General features: G+C 36.4%; 1 protein-coding gene across 2 annotated transcripts in view; it reads right to left on the bottom strand.

Moving 5' to 3' along the window:
* Window positions 1-1,523: 1,523 nt before the first annotated feature.
* Window positions 1,524-18,411, bottom strand: part of LOC137037715 (BOLA class I histocompatibility antigen, alpha chain BL3-6-like) — a 28,940-nt gene continuing 12,052 nt past the window's right edge. The window contains exons 6-8 of one of the 2 annotated variants that reach the window (XM_067411929.1): window positions 10,800-10,856; window positions 1,936-3,757; window positions 1,524-1,839 (exon numbers count right to left, since the gene is read on the bottom strand). In XM_067411929.1, coding sequence (XP_067268030.1) covers window positions 3,651-3,757; window positions 10,800-10,856 — 164 coding nt within the window. In that variant the 3' untranslated portion in view covers window positions 1,524-1,839; window positions 1,936-3,650. Of the gene's footprint in view, window positions 1,840-1,935; window positions 3,758-10,099; window positions 10,566-10,799; window positions 10,857-18,411 lie in introns of those variants that run through there. The other variant, XM_067411930.1, reaches the window with a different exon arrangement.

An 18,411-nucleotide genomic window follows, 5' to 3' on the forward strand; every position in this document is an offset into this window, starting at 1 on the left:
GAATAGAAGAAGCCTGACAGGACATTTCAGCTGATGTGTGCCAGGGGTGGATCAGGCATGCAAGAGGATTTTCCCCCTGTTGTCTGGATGGGGCCAGTACCACCTGTGATGCTGACGAGATTCTCTGGCCTGACCCAGACCAAAGATGTGATGCTGGGGCAGAATATTTTTGTTGTTTGTTGTAAAGTACTGTACAGTACATTATGGAATAAAAAAATGTGCAAATGTATACGTGTGTTCATCATGTGAAAACTTCCTTGAGGAGGAGAACCACAAGCAACATAAAGTTAGTTTGGTTTTTGGTTTTGGTTTTTGTAGTATTGTTTTGAATTGACCTCATCAGTATGTAAGACTATGTTGTAGTGTGTGTGTTTTTGAGGGCTTGTGTGTGATGTCTGAGGCCAAAGTTTGTTTTTTCAGCAAGAGTGAATGGTTTTGAGTGTAGAACTTCATTTTGACCTGAAAATAGGATGTTTTGGGGGAATTGGGTGAGATGTTATGGATTTGTGTTTACTGTTTTGAGAATATGAGGCATAGTTTCAAGAAATGTGTTTAAGCAATCGAGAAAAACTGTAATGTGGTAGGGGGACACTAAGACCTGGGGGAAAATTGGTGAGGCATGACCGGAAAGGGTGTGGAGATTACAGTTTTTTCCAATTGCTAACACACAATTTTTCAAACTAGTCTGGTTTTATCAAAACACTTAACACAATTCACAAAACCACACACCCAAACTGCAAAATACCTCATATATCCTGCAAAATGAAGCACTGCAACCGAAACTACACAGAGCATTATCAAAATCAAACTTTTGCATGAAATGGCACACACTTCATTCATATTACCAGATTTTTGCCTAACCACCTACACACTGTTGGGCATAATGAAAAGCACCCCCATCTTTAGTATGCTTTGCCATAATACTAAAATATGTATCAGATTGTTCACATGCACAGAAATATTTGCAGATACACACACATGCTGTTGCAACATTTTTATTTTTTTTCCTTCACTACAGTAAACAAGTCAGTACAACATAAGCACAGCAGATATATTTACATGGGACTGAACAAAAATATTCTTACAAAAAAAGTAAACTGAAAAAGAAAATTTCTGAAAAAAATATATTACAGTAAAAAAAACAAAAACAAAAAAAGGCAAGAAAAATAATTAGGCAGCATCTTGCCGCACAGCCGGGTCTGGCCACAACGCCTCGTCAACATCACAGGCAATATCTTCCCTTGCCAGACATCGAGGGAAGAAGCGCCTTGAGTGCCTTATCCATCCCTGAATTGCACCCACATCAATCTCATCACATGCCTCTTCCATGGCCTGCACAAGAGGCATGCGCACAAAGGGCTGCCGGTCGTATACCTTCCACCGCCATGCCGAAAAGAATTCTTCTATGGGGTTCAGAAATGGTGAGTATGGTGGGAGGTATTGCACGAGAAATGTTGGGTGGTCAGCAAACCAGTTTTGGACTGGGGCTGCACGATGAAAGCTCACGTTGTCCCATACTACAACGTACCGGTTTCTTTGATGGTCTGCATCATTCATACGCTCTGGTGGTATGAGAATGTTGTGAAGTCTGTCCAGAAATGTGAGAATATGGGCTGTGTTGTATGGTCCAAGTTTGGCATGACGGTGGAGGACACCATGCATATTGGAGATGGCAGCGCACATTGTGATGTTCCCACCACGTTGGCCAGGAACATCTATAATGGCTCTGTGGCCAATGAGGTTTCTCCCTCTTCTTCTGGTCTTTGCTAGGTTGAACCCAGCCTCATCTATAAAGATGAACTCATGTGGGATTGCATGAGCATCCATTTCCACTACTCCCTGAAAACAAAGAACAAAAATCACTCAATATGGTGTTATCCAGTACACTGGGAAACAATGTTGTGTGTAGTGTACTGCAGTCAATATAGTACTTACATCCACATATGCTCGTCTGAACTCTTTGTTTCTTTGAGAGTTTCTCTCAAACGGCACCTTATAAAGTTGTTTCATTCTGATTTGGTTTCGCTTGAGAATGCGAGCCAATGTGGACAGACTAACTCGTTGAATGTTGTTGAATAAGGTGTTGTCTTGGATGATGTGGCTTTGAATTTCTCGTAATCTGATTTCATTATTTTCCAAAACCAAGTTTACAATGGCAGCTTCCTGTACCCCGGTGAACATTTGGCCCCTTCCTCCACCATGGTGTCGTCTCTCAGTCCTTTAGAAAAAATAAAATAAAAATATATATAGGGCTTGGACAATGCAGCCTAAATATTTTCCCCCACAGTAGAGTACATTGTACAGGAAACTTGTACAGTTCATGAATGGCCGATGTCATACACTAAGTAAACAGGTGTCACCCAACTGATACACTATGACATGGGGTATACTACATGTGTACTACATGAAATTTTGGTTACATACCTGTTCTCCAGTCTAAAGGTCCGGATGACAGAGGCGACAGTAAAACGGCTCAAGTTTGGCTGCACTCTCTGTCCAGCCTCACGCATTGTCAACCCATGGTTGATGACATGATCTACTAAGGTTGCTCTGATTTCATTTGAAAGTGTTTGTCTTCTTTGGCCATGAACTCCTCTACCTGCTCTACCCCTACCTCTCACTCTTCCTCCCCCTCTTATTCTCAACCTCCCTCTTCCTCTTCCTCTTCCTCTCTCTGCAATGTCTTCCATTGTTGTTGTAAAAAAAAAAAGGTTCTCACCTGTGGTCTTTTCATAGTGCTTACATCCTGATTGAAGTGTTAACAATTAACCACTGAGGTGTTTGGCCAGGTGGCACATGTAATTGGCCAATTAGCTCATGTAGTGTCATTTTGAATGGCAGTGTTTTGAAATGGCAAACATGTGACTTTATGTCAGATTGTTGTGTCTTATGCAGAGAACTGTATTTAGTGAATTTAAAAAGTGCTATTTTGAAATGCAAAATGTGTGTAAAACAGAAAAGGTGTTTAGACTTTTGGAGACTTGAGAAGAAGTTTTGCTCTCTGTGTGTCAGTTTAAATAATTGTGCTGTGCATGTCATTTTAGTGTGTTAGCAATTGGAAAAAACTGTAAGAGATCGTTATGAAAAATATAATGAAATTAAACACATTTACAAGGCAGGAATAAACACTGCTGCTGAAGTGAAAGTTCATATTTCAAATTTTATCAAAGTTTTATTATTCTCATATATCAAAGTTTATATTAATTGTCAGCTCTAAAATGTGCAACAGGCCACAGTTGTACAGGAGTCAGTGTCATCAGAAGCATTTTAAGATACAATTTAAACAATGAACAGAAGCAGCTGATTAAGCATTCTTATTAAAGTAGAAGCTATACAGATTAGAAACAGCTAAAGGAACGAAATCAAAAACTACTTTCTTTCTTTTTTTTTCTTTCAGAATGGAGCCAGAATGAAAGAACAATGTCTGTTTAATGAACCAGAATGAGTAATTTCTCATCAGTGCCCATAAACATGTTCACATCTCAGACTATCACTGCTGATCCAGTTTGTACCTGCTGCAGTTTGGACTGATATTTGATTTGATTTCTCAAACGCTCATTGCATAAACAATAATTTTGATGTGGAGATACCCGTATGTAGATGATGATATGTGGTCCTCATCATAATAATCTTTTCCTCTATTATAGTCTTTACAGTTCATCTTCTGACTGATCATCTTGATCAGTCTTATCTTGTGACTGCTCATCTTGATCAGTCTTCTCCATTGAGCCATAATTGTGCCCGTTTCTCATCAGACCTAAAAAAAAAAAAAAAAAGTGGATGTGGATGTAAACTAGGGTTAGGGTTGAACGACATGTTTCCTGAAAACGGTGTGCAACGGGTTTGAGATACGTTTTCTCTTGTTTGGTGGGTGTGTCAGAAATGTCAGAAATGCCCAATCAGCGGCAAGATGCATATAAACCACGCGGTATTAAAGAGACAGCTCGCACAATGGGTATTAATGTAACAAAAATACTTTACTTATATATTTTGCTGTTGTATTGTGAAGTGACACTTTAATGAACTTTTCTATACTCCTCTGATTATATAATGGTAAATATTACAATATCATAGCACAACAGTGATCAGCAATAATGATAAGCCTAATACTCACAATAAAAAAGCAAGGCAAATGTTGTATCACAATAATTAGTTTCCACAAATCCCTTCACTCGATTGGGATGTTCTCTTTTATTCTGGACAGGGCAGTGACTGTAACATTGAGAGTATTTTGTAGTATTAAACACGTATTTATACCGATTTAATCAGGCTCTGAAAATTCTTCAAAAAGAACACAAAGAATGGCCTTCTCAGCTGCCATAGCTGCAACTCTTGCGTCATCAGAACAGGCGTTGCGTTCCAAACGGGATATATCGCCCTCCGAAGGGCACTTCGGGGTGAAAATAATCATGGCCGCCATATTGAAGGGTTGTTCCATACCGAAGGGCTCAAAACTGGCCACTTCAAAGGGCCCTTCGGAATGAAGAATTTTGAAGGGTACAACTGATGGACACTTCGAGGACCCATGATCCTTTCCACAGGGAAGTTGTTTGACTTCGCAGAATGGGTACAGGAGGGTTGGAGTTCAATTTTAACTATAAAGTATTTTTTTATACTACTGTAATATTTATATGAGTTAGATTTGGTACATTATTATGGTCAAAACGACATTGTACTTCAACAAAAATACTTTACAGCTCCTCTTATCAGTCCATTCAAATGTTTCAAATACATAGACACAATATACATCATGGTGTGATAAATCAATAATAAATAAATTAACGTTAAACAAAGGGCACAGCTTGCACAATCTATCCTCCTTGATTGTCTCATTAGGATGACGCAGAAGTGCATTCCAAAAAAAGAGTTTTTTAGACCCCTACACCCTTCATCCCTTCGAAGCTCTCACTCCGGAGGGTAAACACTTTGAAGGGATTAGGGCATAGGGATGAGCCCTTCTGAATGGAACTCAGGGAGGGTGTTCAACACACCTCTGTTTCCGTTTAAAAAACGTTTTGCAACGTTTTGTCAGGGCTGAACGCAGCCCTGGTGTGTTTACTGAACCAATCAGAATAGAGTAAATTGAGAGTCAGCGAGAATCTCATTTGATTGGCTACAAGAAGAGGGACCCGCCTTCCTCCTCACACATGCAAAACTCAGTGAGTGAGAGAATTGTGCCAAAAGTGTAAGCGCAGCTAAAAGAAATACAGAACTGTACAAATCCGGATATTTCGGACCTTTTTGCCCTACGTACACAACAACCCAGCTAACAAAAAGGAGTTGTCAGAACGTTTTGTTATCATTCTCTTTAAGTTATGAAAACGTTATTTTGGAATGTTTTCTAAACGTTCAAAACGTCCAGTTTTTTTAATGTATCAAGAATGTTTTTTCTTGGTTTTTTTCTTTCATTTTCTGAAAGTTCAAAACCACCTGCCCCGCTAGAAATTTTTTCCCAGAACATTCCCCACTGGTGTTAAGGACGTTGTCTAATAATGTTCCCAGAACGTTCAGAGACGGTCATGATGTGGAGGTCTTTTAAGGTTTGGGGAACGTTATTTGGCGGACATTCACAGAACATTTAGGGAACCATATATATATATATATATATATATATATATATATATATATATATATATATATATTTTTTTTTTTTTTTTTTAAAAACATCCCTGCTGTCCTCATCAAAAATGTCGATTAATAAAAGTATCTACTCAAATAAAAACTAATTTTTCTTAAATGTCTTACAAAAGACAAAAAAACAACAGCACATGTATGCGCTAATGCAACTGCTGTATCACTGCATCAGTAACTACACAGTTACTGTCTTTAAATAAATCAACATGCAGCAGAGCATCAGTGTTTCTGGATCATCACTGACTGAAGCTCAGGATCTACTCTCCAGAAACAGAAACAACATTAAACACTAACAGATCTCTGTAGATCTCTGCATCTTCACTTATTACAAACCACTCTGACTTTGTTTCTGTCATACAAATCTTCTTTATGAAGCGTTGATGTTTTATCAAATTTATAAATGTCACCGTTATGGAGGTAAGCGTTGGGCTCCTGAACCTTCACATTTTAATTATTTTTCTCCAATTGTTGCAATTGTGTTTTAAAGCATTAATTGCAAAAGAAAAATCTGATTTGTTTGCTCATTGTTGACTTTCTCATCATACAGTGGCCTTATTCTTTGGTCTCTGAATTTTGTATTTTCTTTCATGTTATTATAGTCCAATGATGGTGTATAAAATCCTGCCATGCTTTGATATTTTGAAAGCTTTCATTATTGGGCAGAAATTATTCAAACAGTATCATACAGATTCACACAGACATCAAGATTCTGCGTATGATCCTCAACAATGGTGACAACATTTTCAGATAAACAGATTAACTCTGAACATCACAAAACAGCTACTAAAGTGACAAAAAAGATTTTTGTTTAGTGTCACCATCGTTGAGGATCATACGCTGATTCATGATGTCTGTGTTAAAGTTAGAAAAAAAAAAACCCTCCTCAAAACTCATCTGTATAAAGAATTAAATATAAAAAGGCATTAATAAAACTAACAATTAATACGTTCACAGTTTGAAGCTTTAGTGATGATCAGTGAATCAGGACATTACATGATGACTGAATCACCAGCACTAAACAACTCAATTTATCGTTTATTGCTATCACTATCATGTCTTGATAACACAGTTAAAGCAGCCACAGACACTAATGTTATGTGTCAAGAATCAAGAGCCCATCTAAAGCAAACGATCTCCTCTATAACGGTGACTTCAAACTTTATTATTTTCTATAAAACACACACGCAGAAGCGATGTTCTCGTGACCTTGTTCAACTTTGCCTAAAAGTTCTCTAAAAGTGACAAAAATTCTGACATTTTACAGAACATTTGTGACATAAACGTCCTCTTTTGGTAATGAAAGTGCTGCAGTTCAAGGTTCCTTATATGACTTTAGGGGGACGTTCCAATTTGGGTCATTTTATGGTCACATAAGAACGTTCAAAACATTGAACCTCAAAAACATTTAGCAAATATTAAAAACATCATAAAGACGTTACGGCTATAGCAATGTTGTTCTCACAACGTTTTCTCTATATAATGAGAACATTCATTATGTACAGATTACAATGTAAGGACGCTTTTTATAAACATTGTACTCAGAACGTATTATGATAACATTATGAAAACATTTAGCAAATAATAATAACATTAAAAGCATGTTCTCAGAATGTTATCCTAAGAACGTTTTCGCTCAACATTAGGAGAACATCAGTCAAGTACAAATAACGTGATAAAGACGTTTCAAGAACGTTGTTATGAGAACATTTTCGCTCAACATTACGAGAACATCAGTCAAGTACAAATAACGTGATAAAGACGTTTCAAGAACGTTGTTATGAGAACGTTTTCGCTCAACATTAGGAGAACATCAGTCAAGTACAAATAACGTGATAAAGACGTTACAAGAACGTTGTTATGAGAACGTTTTCGCTCAACATTAGGAGAACATCAGTCAAGTACAAATAACGTGATAAAGACGTTACAAGAACGTTGTTATGAGAACGTTTTCGCTCAACATTAGGAGAACATCAGTCAAGTACAAATAACGTGATAAAGACGTTACAAGAACGTTGTTATGAGAACGTTTTCGCTCAACATTAGGAGAACATCAGTCAAGTACAAATAACATGGTAAGAACGTTCCAACAATGTTATTCTGAGAATGTTTCCTCTCAACGTTATGAGAATGTATTTTAACTATGAAAACATTATAAGAATGTTCTTGAAACATTATTTTAGAAATGTTTTTTTCTAACATTTACAAAACTTTAACATAACGTTAGTGAAAGTTATGTGTTGTGTGGGTGTTTACACTCACCACAAGGTACTCCACTTTCTTAATAAATATTTATTTTATTTAACAAGGGTTCCTTTTCTTTAAAAAAAACTTTTAGACACTTAATTACACCAAAAGAAACAAAACAACCTACAAAACTGCAAATAAACAAAGAAAATTCAAAATAAATCAAACTCAAAATATGGGTTAAATCAAAACTGAAGCAATCTGTTACAAAAAAAACAAAATTATACAAAAAAATATCAATCACACATCACATAATTCCCAAAGAATAATAATAATAATAATAATACAAACAAATAATTTCCAACTAATTTCATACCTGTTACAAAAAAAACCCACTCTTACTCTATCCAATCTGGTTACTAGGATTCTCAGGGGTGCTTCCGATCTACAAATACATATAATACAAATACAAATAATACAAATAAAATAACTTTACATTTCTTCTCAAAACCCCACAACCAATCTCACACTTCATACCTTTTAAGACACCCAGGTTACACTCTCTTGGTCGCTCTAGTTACTGGGGTTCTCGGGAGCACTCGCGGTCTACAAACACACATCCTTAACCAAACACCCCACACTATTTTCTTGTCAAATCAAACCCCTTAAAAATGACTATATAACTCACCCTATCCTCCGTCAGTGCCGCATTTGTTTGGCGTGTATACCCATACCACGGTGTCTGTGCATCGCTCAAAATCTTCCGTGCTTGTCTCCCTTAAGTATTCCCATAGTTCCTCCCCGACCCCGCCTAACCAGAGCTCAATACCACATATGGAAACGTTCCCTGTTAGCTGGGAAGTCATTTAGACATTTGCAACAGTTTGTTTTTACAGATACAGATCCGTTTTGCAATTCTTCAAACTGTTGTTTTTGCTTGCAAATCACTGTTCACATATGGCGTGCAATGCTTTTGCCCGAATCTTGGCAAAAAAAAAAACGTGTCAAAAGTGTAAGCGCGGAAAAATTGCCCACTGAGCAAATTACGTCCAGAAGACGTCTTTTTGAGGTCTTGTCTCAGGTTGAAAAGACGTCCACTGAGGGGCCAGAATGAAAGTTTTTATGACGTCTTTTTTTGACGTCTTCTGGACATCCGATATAGACGAACACGCAGAATCACCAAAGGAGAAAAATCACAATTTTTAAGCCACCATCGTGGAGATGAGTGTTTGTTTTAGTTGTGCTCTTGTCCTTTGCCTTATTAATTTTAGAGTTTGTTTGGGCTGTTAACTCAGTCATAACAGCCAGACAAGCAAAGAGAAATGATCAGGTGTTGGTTAAGTTTTCACATAACCATTATTTGATCTGATTCACTGAACTCATTTAGAGCCCAATCTCTGAGTTAGATTTACATTATTGATTACAGCAGCACTGTGATTCTACAGCACAAGATCAGCTTTTACAATATGATTCAAATGATTTCAGAAAAGGTGTGTTGAACAAAAAAAAAAAGTTTTCATTTTAGGCACACACAGACATCAAGAATTATCCTGTGAATCTCAACAGTGGTGACCATCAAAAAGCATGTTGCAGTGCATTCTGGGAGCCACCAATCAAAATTCATCCATGGCTCCCATCATGCATTGCTACATGAATAAATTATGAGCTGAATTGTCTTAGTAATTTCCTTTATTCTCATATTTTATTTTGTTCTGTTTTTCTGTGACTTTTTAGTAGCTTGTTTTCTAATGTTCAGAGTTGATCTGTTGATCAGAATATGTTGCTTGTCACCGTCATTGAGATTCACAGGCTGATTCTTGATGTCTGTGTGTGCCTAAGAGAAAGATTTTTTTTTTTATCCTTTATATTATTTTGTTAAAGCTGATCTTCTGCTGTAGAATCGCAGTTCTGCTGTAATCAATAACATAAATTTAACTCAGAGATTGGGCTCTAAATGAGTGATTCAGGTCAAACAATGGTTATGTGAGACCATAACCAACACCTGCTCATTTCTCTTTGCTTGTCTGGCTGTTATGACTGAGTTAACAGCCCAAACAAACTCTAATATTAATAAGGCAAAGGACAAGAGCACAACTAAAACAAACCCTCATCTCCACGATGGTGGCTTAAAAATTGTGATTTTTCTCCTTTGGTGATTCTGCGTGTTCGTCTATATCGGATGTCCAGAAGACGTCAAAAAAAGACGTCATGAAAACTTTCATTCTGGCCCCTCAGTGGACGTCTTTTCAACCTGAGACAAGACCTCAAAAAGACGTCTTCTGGACGTAATTTGCTCAGTGGGGGAAGTCAGAAGAATACAGATCTTATTTATTTTGACGTAGCATGAAACTGCAGTTTCACAATTCATGAAATGCAGTTACGAATAACAGTAAAATGCTGCAAATAATTTTTTCTTGCACTTGAAACGCGATTTACACCTTTACAAAACTAAGCTCGCGCGTGCAAATTTAATTTACGCTTACAGTCTTGTGTACACTTCCACAAATCTTTCCTTGCACATGCGATTCTTTATGGCATCATTTTAACTTTATAAGCTTGACCTGTAGTCTGTGTAAAGTCTAGTCTGTCTGGTATAAATAGTACCCTTACAGTGAAAATTACTCCATTATATGTTACAAGTCACCAATTCTAAATCGACTTGAGTAAAAGTCAGAGTATTTGATTTTAACAGTACTTAAGTATTTTACTCATTCTGAATGTAGGTTCAAAGATGCACTCATCAACACCTGAGAGACAAGCCAGTGAAAAAAAAACAAAAAAACATTGATTTGTAAGATGAGAAATCATGTTCATTTTCTAAAATCAAAATAAAACTGAACACCTCAATAAATCAAGATCGACACAACAACCTCTTAAACATCTAAAAACTCAAGTCTCATTTAAGCTCAAGTGCACAAAAAGGCCAAAATAAAGCGGATAAATTAAATAATGTTAAGTAAAATTAAATAGTCAAAGCTTACTTGCAAGGGATGAGCTGGTTTCATCCTCATTAGCGGCTGCAGTCGTGTCCTCATCTCCTACAGTACATGAAATACCAATTCAGCAAGTTTCTGCTAATGCACTTACATTCAGGTAAAGTAGCCTTGTTTACAAGTTTGGGTGAGTAAAGTCAAAACGCACAAGATATCACTTCTTTATAGCAGAAATAAACTGCTGCAGAAAATGTTAGGTGCCATGAAAATTGTAATGTGTAATTGCATTACTCATCACAAATGTATTGCAGTAAAAAGTACATACTTGTTCAAAAATGTTGTCAAGTGCAGATTAAAAGTTGATAATATATTTGATACTCAGTACTACAAAGTAGCCAAAAAGATACCTAAATACTGACCATAAGTCCTCTTTTTTTTTTTTTTTTTTTTGCCTAAAATGTCTGAGATTCAGCTTTTGCTTTCTGCAAGAGCCCAATCACACGAAAATGCATATCAATAATACCAGTGTGCAATGTCGTGGAATGTGTACCAAAATGAGTTACGCACAGTTTTTCGCGTGCATATGATACGCACTTTATGGCGTATTATTTGCACGAACCGTTAAATATGGAAGGCCATGAGGGCCAAATATACGTGAATTTTAACACGTCAACAACACGTTAAATACGTGTATTTGACGTGTATTTCACACGTAAAATACATGTTAAATACACGTATTTAACGCGTGAAATACGCGTGAAAAATCAACACGTTAAATACGTGTATTTGACGTGTCTACTTCACGCGTGAAGTACGCGTTAAATACGCGTTAAAAATCTGTTTGAACGGGTCATTGTCATTGGCTGCTGAGAACTTGGGTCAAACCATTTCTGTGAGCTTAAGGGGGTGTACCATTCATTTACTAAGATGCCACCATTTAACATGCTAGATCAGCTTATTCTGCTCTTTTATTTGGTCATTTTGTATAATGTAATATATTTAAACTGTTGTTTAATGAAAAAATAGATTTAATTTTTCCACTTATGCATTTTTTATTTTATTATTATTTTATTTATTTTACAACGCCCTTACGTTTACTGACAATAAAATGCAGCATTATAAGCTCACTGAATGCAAGTATGCTCTCTCTCATATGACCTGCAAAGTTTTTTCTCTGGTGTGTGTTGGGGTGGGACACTGAAGAAGATTGGTATATGACTTGAGTCGATAGACCTGCTGCAAAGTTTTGTTCTAAAGAAATAGTACAGTTTAGTCATACACAAATATAATTTTAAACTGATAATAATGTAGATGCTCCCTCTGTGTTTGTGTCAGAATATGGTGCGGAGCGCAAGCTCAAACCTTTGTGACATACTGTATCAAAACTATGTGAAATAAATTATTTCTAGTCGACTAGTAGTAGTTCATTTAAGCCATTAGTGACTAATCACATTTAAATTCATATAATTTCTTAAATACTAGAGAGAATAAACCATATTAATGAGCGTTTACGCAATATCTATATGACTCTGTGGAGTCTTGGGTAGCCTACTATATAGATATAACCTTGCATTAAGAACCGGCAAAAGTAATGATTATAAAAGTGGCAAAAAAAAGAAAAGAAAAAAAAACAGCAAGGAGACATTTTAATTGTTAATTAATAAACTAATGTTTTCTGAATCAGTGTCGGCTGCAAAGATGTTGACATTGCTGACTCTCATCATCTCCGCAGAGATGCACATTTCATTCGATTAGGCCTACATAATCAGAGAGTAGCCTATTGAATTATTTCGTTTAAAAGTAGACATTTCACGCTTTCTGTATATTTCTTATGTATGTGAGGCAAGCAGCCTATACGCTGAGTTTCGGTTCATTTAGCCTATAAGGCACGCTCCAGTTCACCTGCGAGTGATCGCGCCCGCGCATCTATGTCAGGATTATATTTTCTGCTATATTTTGCTTCTTATTTATTAAATCCAGGCAATTGGTTGATGAAACATTGATTAAAGTTAAGATACAATTTTTACAAAACGAAATTCACTTAAGTTTTGTTTTGTAGAAAGCCTTTCTTTAAAGTGAATTTCGTTTTGTAAAAATTGTATCTTAATTTTAATCAATGTTTCATCAACCAATTGCCTGGATGTAATAAGTAAGAAGCAAATATAGTAGAAAATATAATCATGACATGTGCCAGCGCGATCACTGGCGCGTGAACTGGAATGCTTACAATAAATGAACCGAAACTCAGCGTATAGGCTGCTTGCCTCACATACATGGGGAATTTCTCTATAGAAAGCATGCAATATCTACTTTAACGAAAACTAAATAATTCAAAACGAAAAGAAATAGGCTACTCTGTTTATGTAGAATAAACCGAATGGAATGCTCATTCTCTCTCTAAGCGTGTCCATGAGGAGACGAGGAGAGTCAATGTCAACTTCATCTTTGCAGCCGACACCGATTCAGAAAACATTACTTTATTAATAAACAATTAAAATGTCTCCTTGCTGTTTTGGTCACATTCATAAGACCAATATCGAATCCCAGGCTATATGCCTTTTTCAGTTGACACCTCCCACTCAATAAATTGCAAAAGGCTTAAAGCTTTGTGTTGCTTTTGATATGGAACAAAGACTCAGATTTAAAATTCTGTCCATTTCATTAAGAAATTCAAGCAATAAATACCGTTTTGGCGCTTTTTAATGTGGCATAATAGATTGTTGTAGATTCTGGGTACTTGCATGTGCGTTATCAAACACATAGCAAAAGATTCGTGCCAGTTTCATTTTTGTTCTGGATCTTAACCTTAATATATATGCTATATTTATGTAAATAACTGCAGAAAGGCCGCACTGCAGATAGATATGCATTTCATATGTCGGAAAATCAAATTAAATCGGCTGAATTGCCTGTGCGAGCAAGGCAAATCTACAGCGCAACATCGATGCACAAAAAAAATTATTTACTAAAATTCAATAATTTTTTAATCAAATATTAATTTACCGAATTGAATTAGAACAGAATATAGCCTTTTAATATATGTCTTTTTTTTAAACGAAATAATTCAAAGCGAAAAGAAATAGGCTACTCTCTGATTATGTAGGCCTATCCGAATGAAATGTGCATCTCTGCGGAGATGATGAGAGTCAGCAATGTCAATTTTTGTTTTATTAGTAAACAATTAAAATGTCTCCTTGCTGTTTTTTGCCAGTTTCATAATCATTACTTTTGCCAGTTCTCAATGCAAGGTTTATGCGTGCCCCTGCTATATAGATATTGCGTAAACCAGGGATGGACAACTCCGGTCCTGGAGGGCCAGTGTCCAGCAGAGTTTAGCTCCAACCCTAATCAAACACACCTGAACCAGCTAATCAAGGTTTTTAGGATTACTAATCCTAAAGACCTTGATTAGCTGGTTCAGGTGTGTTTGATTAGGGTTGGAGCTAAACTCTGCTGGACACTGGCCCTCCAGGACCGGAGTTGTCCATCCCTGGCGTAAACGCTCATTAATATAGTTTATTCTCTCCAGTATTTAAGAAATTAAATGAATTTAAATGTGATTAGTCACTAATGGCTTAAATGAACTAGTACTAGTCGACTAGAAATAACTTATTTCACATATTTTCGATCCAGTATGTCACAAAGGGTTTGAGCTTGCGCTCCGCACCCATGTTCTGACACAAACACGAGAGAGCATCTACATTATTATAAGTTTAAAATTATATTACTAACCTGGGGTGCGTTTCCCGAAGCGAACTATGGTCGCATGTTCCGTCGTTACCCACACAGCATGGGACTCCTAGGCGGATCCGCATTCAAGTCGCCAAATCCGCGTGACTGTCACATCCGTTTTGGCGCTGCCCAGAGGATCAGATCCGCATCCGGGCGGCACCATAAATTCTACTGTCAATAAGCGGATCCTGAGCGGACCCATGTCGGATCCGCGGACGCGCACGCGCCTTTACTGTAACGGTTGTATCAATTTGCGGGTCCCAAACGGACCCGCCGCGGAGGAAAGGTTTAAATCGCGGATGCAGCGCGGAGCCAAGGCGGGTCCGTGATCCGCCTTCGTTGCGGATCCGTCACTGCGCGCAAGTGGACTCCGATACGGGTCCGTTCGCGGCAGAGGTGGAAAGTCCAGGGGTCAGAAAGTAAAAGTCCTGCCATATTTTTTTTTCCACCCGTTGAAGCGCTGTTAAAGTTAATGAGGTAATTAAGTGATTAATTGTGTGATGATTGAGCATTATTGAAGACACCTGATGATAACAAGCAGAATCACCAAAGGAGAAAATCACTATTTGAAAGCCACCATCGTGGAGATGAGGGTTTGTTTTAGTTGGGCTCTTGTCCCTTGACTTTTTACTATTAAAATTTGTTTGGACTGCTGTAACTGAGTTATAACAGCCAGACAAGCAAAGAGAAAAGATAATCAGGTGGTGTTGGTTATGTTTTTACATAATCATTATTTGATCTGAATATCTGAACTCATTTAGAGCCCAATCTCTGAGTTAGATTTACATTATTGATTACAGCAGCACTGTGATTCTACAGCAGAAGATCAGCTTTATCAATATAATCAGAGGGATTTCTTAAAAGTTGTTCTCTTCAAAAAAAAAAATAGTCTTTCGCTTAGGCACACACAGACATCAAGAATCAGCCTGTGAATCTCAACGACGGTGACAAGCAACATATTCTGATCAACAGATCAACTCTGAACATTAGAAAACAAGCTACTAAAAAGTCACATAAACAGAACAAAATAAAATATGAGAATAAAGGAAATTACTAAGACAATTCAGCTCATAATTTATTCATGCTGCAATGCATGATGGGAGCCATGGATGAATTTTGATTGGTGGCTCCCAGAATGCACTGCAACATGCTTTTTGATGGTCACCACCGTTGAGATTCACAGGCTGATTCTTGATATCTGTGTGTCTACAACATGTGAGCGCATCCTATTTTTTTTTTTCTAAGAACAATTTTTGATGAAACCTTTGAATTATTTTGAAAAAAAAAAAAAAATGAATCACAGTTCTGTAATCAATAACGTGAATCTAACTCGGAGATAAAGCTCCAAATGAGTTCAGTGAATCAGAACAAGTAATAAGCATGTGAAAACATAACCAACAAAACCTGATCACCTTTTCTTTCTGCTTGTCTGACTGTTATAACTCAGTTAAAACAGCCCAAACAAATTCTATTAGTAAAAATTGAAGGGTCAAGACAAGAGCCCAACTAAAGCAAACCCTCATCTCCACGATGGTATCTTAAAAATTGTGATTTTCTCCTTTGGTGATTCTGCTTGTTATCATCAGGTGTCTTCAATAATGCTCAATCATCACTCAATTAATCACTTAATTATCTCATTAACTTTAACACTGTTTCAGCGGGTGGAAAAAAAAATATGGCAGGACTTTTACTTTCTGAGCCCTGGACTTTCACTTTCTGAGCCCTGGACTTTCCACCTCTGTGCGATACCTCCGTGGTGGATCCGCCACGGAGTCCTTTTGCTGTGTGGGCATAATAATTACCATTTACATAATATAGGCTATATAGGACTCAAGCGCATGCATAAACCTTGCAAAACCGGCAAAAGTAATGATTATGAAAGTGACAAAAACAGCAAGGAGACATTTTAATATTTTATTAATAAACTGATGTTTTCTGAATCCGTGTCGGAGGCAAAGATTGACATTGCTGACTCTCATCATCTCCGCAGAGATGCACATTTCATTCGGATTAGGCCTACATAATCAGAGAGTAGCCAATTTCTTTTCGTTTTTAATTATTTTGTTTAAAAGTAGACATGTCACGCTTTCTGTATATTTCTCATGTCTGTGAGGCAAGCAGAGTTTCGGTTTATTTAGCCTATAAGGCGCACTCCAGTTCACGTGCAAGTGATCGCGCCCGCGCCTCCACTTCAGGATTATATTGTCAGATGTATTTGCTCCTTATTTATTAAATCCAGGTGATCGGTTGATTAAACATTGATTAAAATTAAGATACAATTTATACAAACGAAATTCACTTTAAAGAAAGGCCTTCTACAAAACAAAACTTAATGAAGTGATCAAAATCATGTCTGACCCACTCCATGTCTCCCAATATATTGCGCATCTGATGTTTTGATCTTAGTCACGCAGTTCACTTTTCATAATCAAATATTAAAAACTAACATTATAATAGGCCTATTTAAACATAAAGAAAACGTATTTGGTTTTATTTTTAATGGCTACCAACACGTAGAAATTTCATGTCGTGAGCAAGAGATCATCATGAGTCGAGTCGGATCAAGCATCATTTATTTTTAGACTTATCCTACATTATTATCAGTTTAAAATTATATTACTAACCTGCACTATTTCTTTAGAACAAAACTGTGCAACAGGTCTATCATCTCTAGTCACACACTTCAGCTAGCTCGTGTCCCTCCCCAACACACACCAGAGAAAAACTTTGCAGGTCATATGGCTGAGAGAGAGCATACTCACATTCAGTGAGCTTATAATGCTGCATTTTATTGTCAGTAAATGTAAGGGCGTTGTAAAAAAAAAAAAAAATAATAATAATAATAATAAAAAAAAAAATAATAAGTGGAAAAATTAAATCTAATTTTTCATAAAAAGGCAATTTAAATATGTTATTTCTATAGTCTTAAAGGGCCAGCAGTCATACTAGAAACCTGCTGCTGTCATACAACAAAAGAAAAAGAGAAAATCACTCACTTCTCTTGACTGAATAACTTTTGTAACTTTATATCTTATGAAAATGCATATTTAATTAATGTGAAGACTATGCAGTTTTTTTTTTTGTTTATATCTTACTTGCTATACTGATGGTCAAGTTGTAGTGACGCTTTTTTTTCCCCAGAAAGAAAGTTAAACATATATATTGGTTTTATTATTTTAATGTTTTTATATATTTAAAAAAAATATATATTTTAAATTATTTTACAAACTTACAGCAATATCGTATCGCATATAGAATATCGCAACAACTTTAAACACGTCTTGCAAAGACTTTAATGCCTACTTGATTTAAGTACCAGAGAACACAAGGAGTACTGAACTTATTTTTGACAGAGTTATTTGTCATTATTATTCCATTGTTGAGGGCCGAAAAGTTGAATGGAAAGGATGTAGCCTATTATTTTATGTATTAAAGTTCAATAACATAATTACATGGTTTTGAATACAGTTGTCAAGTATTTAGGCACCAACACCAACCAACAACAGTACCTAAATACATTTACTCAAATACTTGACACCATTGACTCTGTGCTCATCAAATAAAATCCAAATAATTTAAATCGTCAGTATTAAAACCATGGAGTCATGTGACGTGCACATGTGCTGAAACAGGACACAAAATGGACCCCTGTTGGTCATGTTTTGGTATTTTTTGCACTTTTATTGATTAGTATTTGAGTTATTCTGTCCTGAGATATGTTTGATCAATCAATTGGTGCCTTATTATATAAAAAAAAAAACTAAAATAGACAATGTTGCCTGGAGGCAACACCATACCATATTAATATATTTCTAATGTAACACAGCATATACGTGAAACAGTCCATTAGTCTATACATTTTAAAATGTCTTTAAAACATGGATATTTAAAAAGAAGACATTTAAAGCAATATTGTTGAACATTTATA

This window comes from Chanodichthys erythropterus, chromosome 15 (assembly GCF_024489055.1).
Source record: "Chanodichthys erythropterus isolate Z2021 chromosome 15, ASM2448905v1, whole genome shotgun sequence".
Taxonomy (NCBI): domain Eukaryota; kingdom Metazoa; phylum Chordata; class Actinopteri; order Cypriniformes; family Xenocyprididae; genus Chanodichthys; species Chanodichthys erythropterus.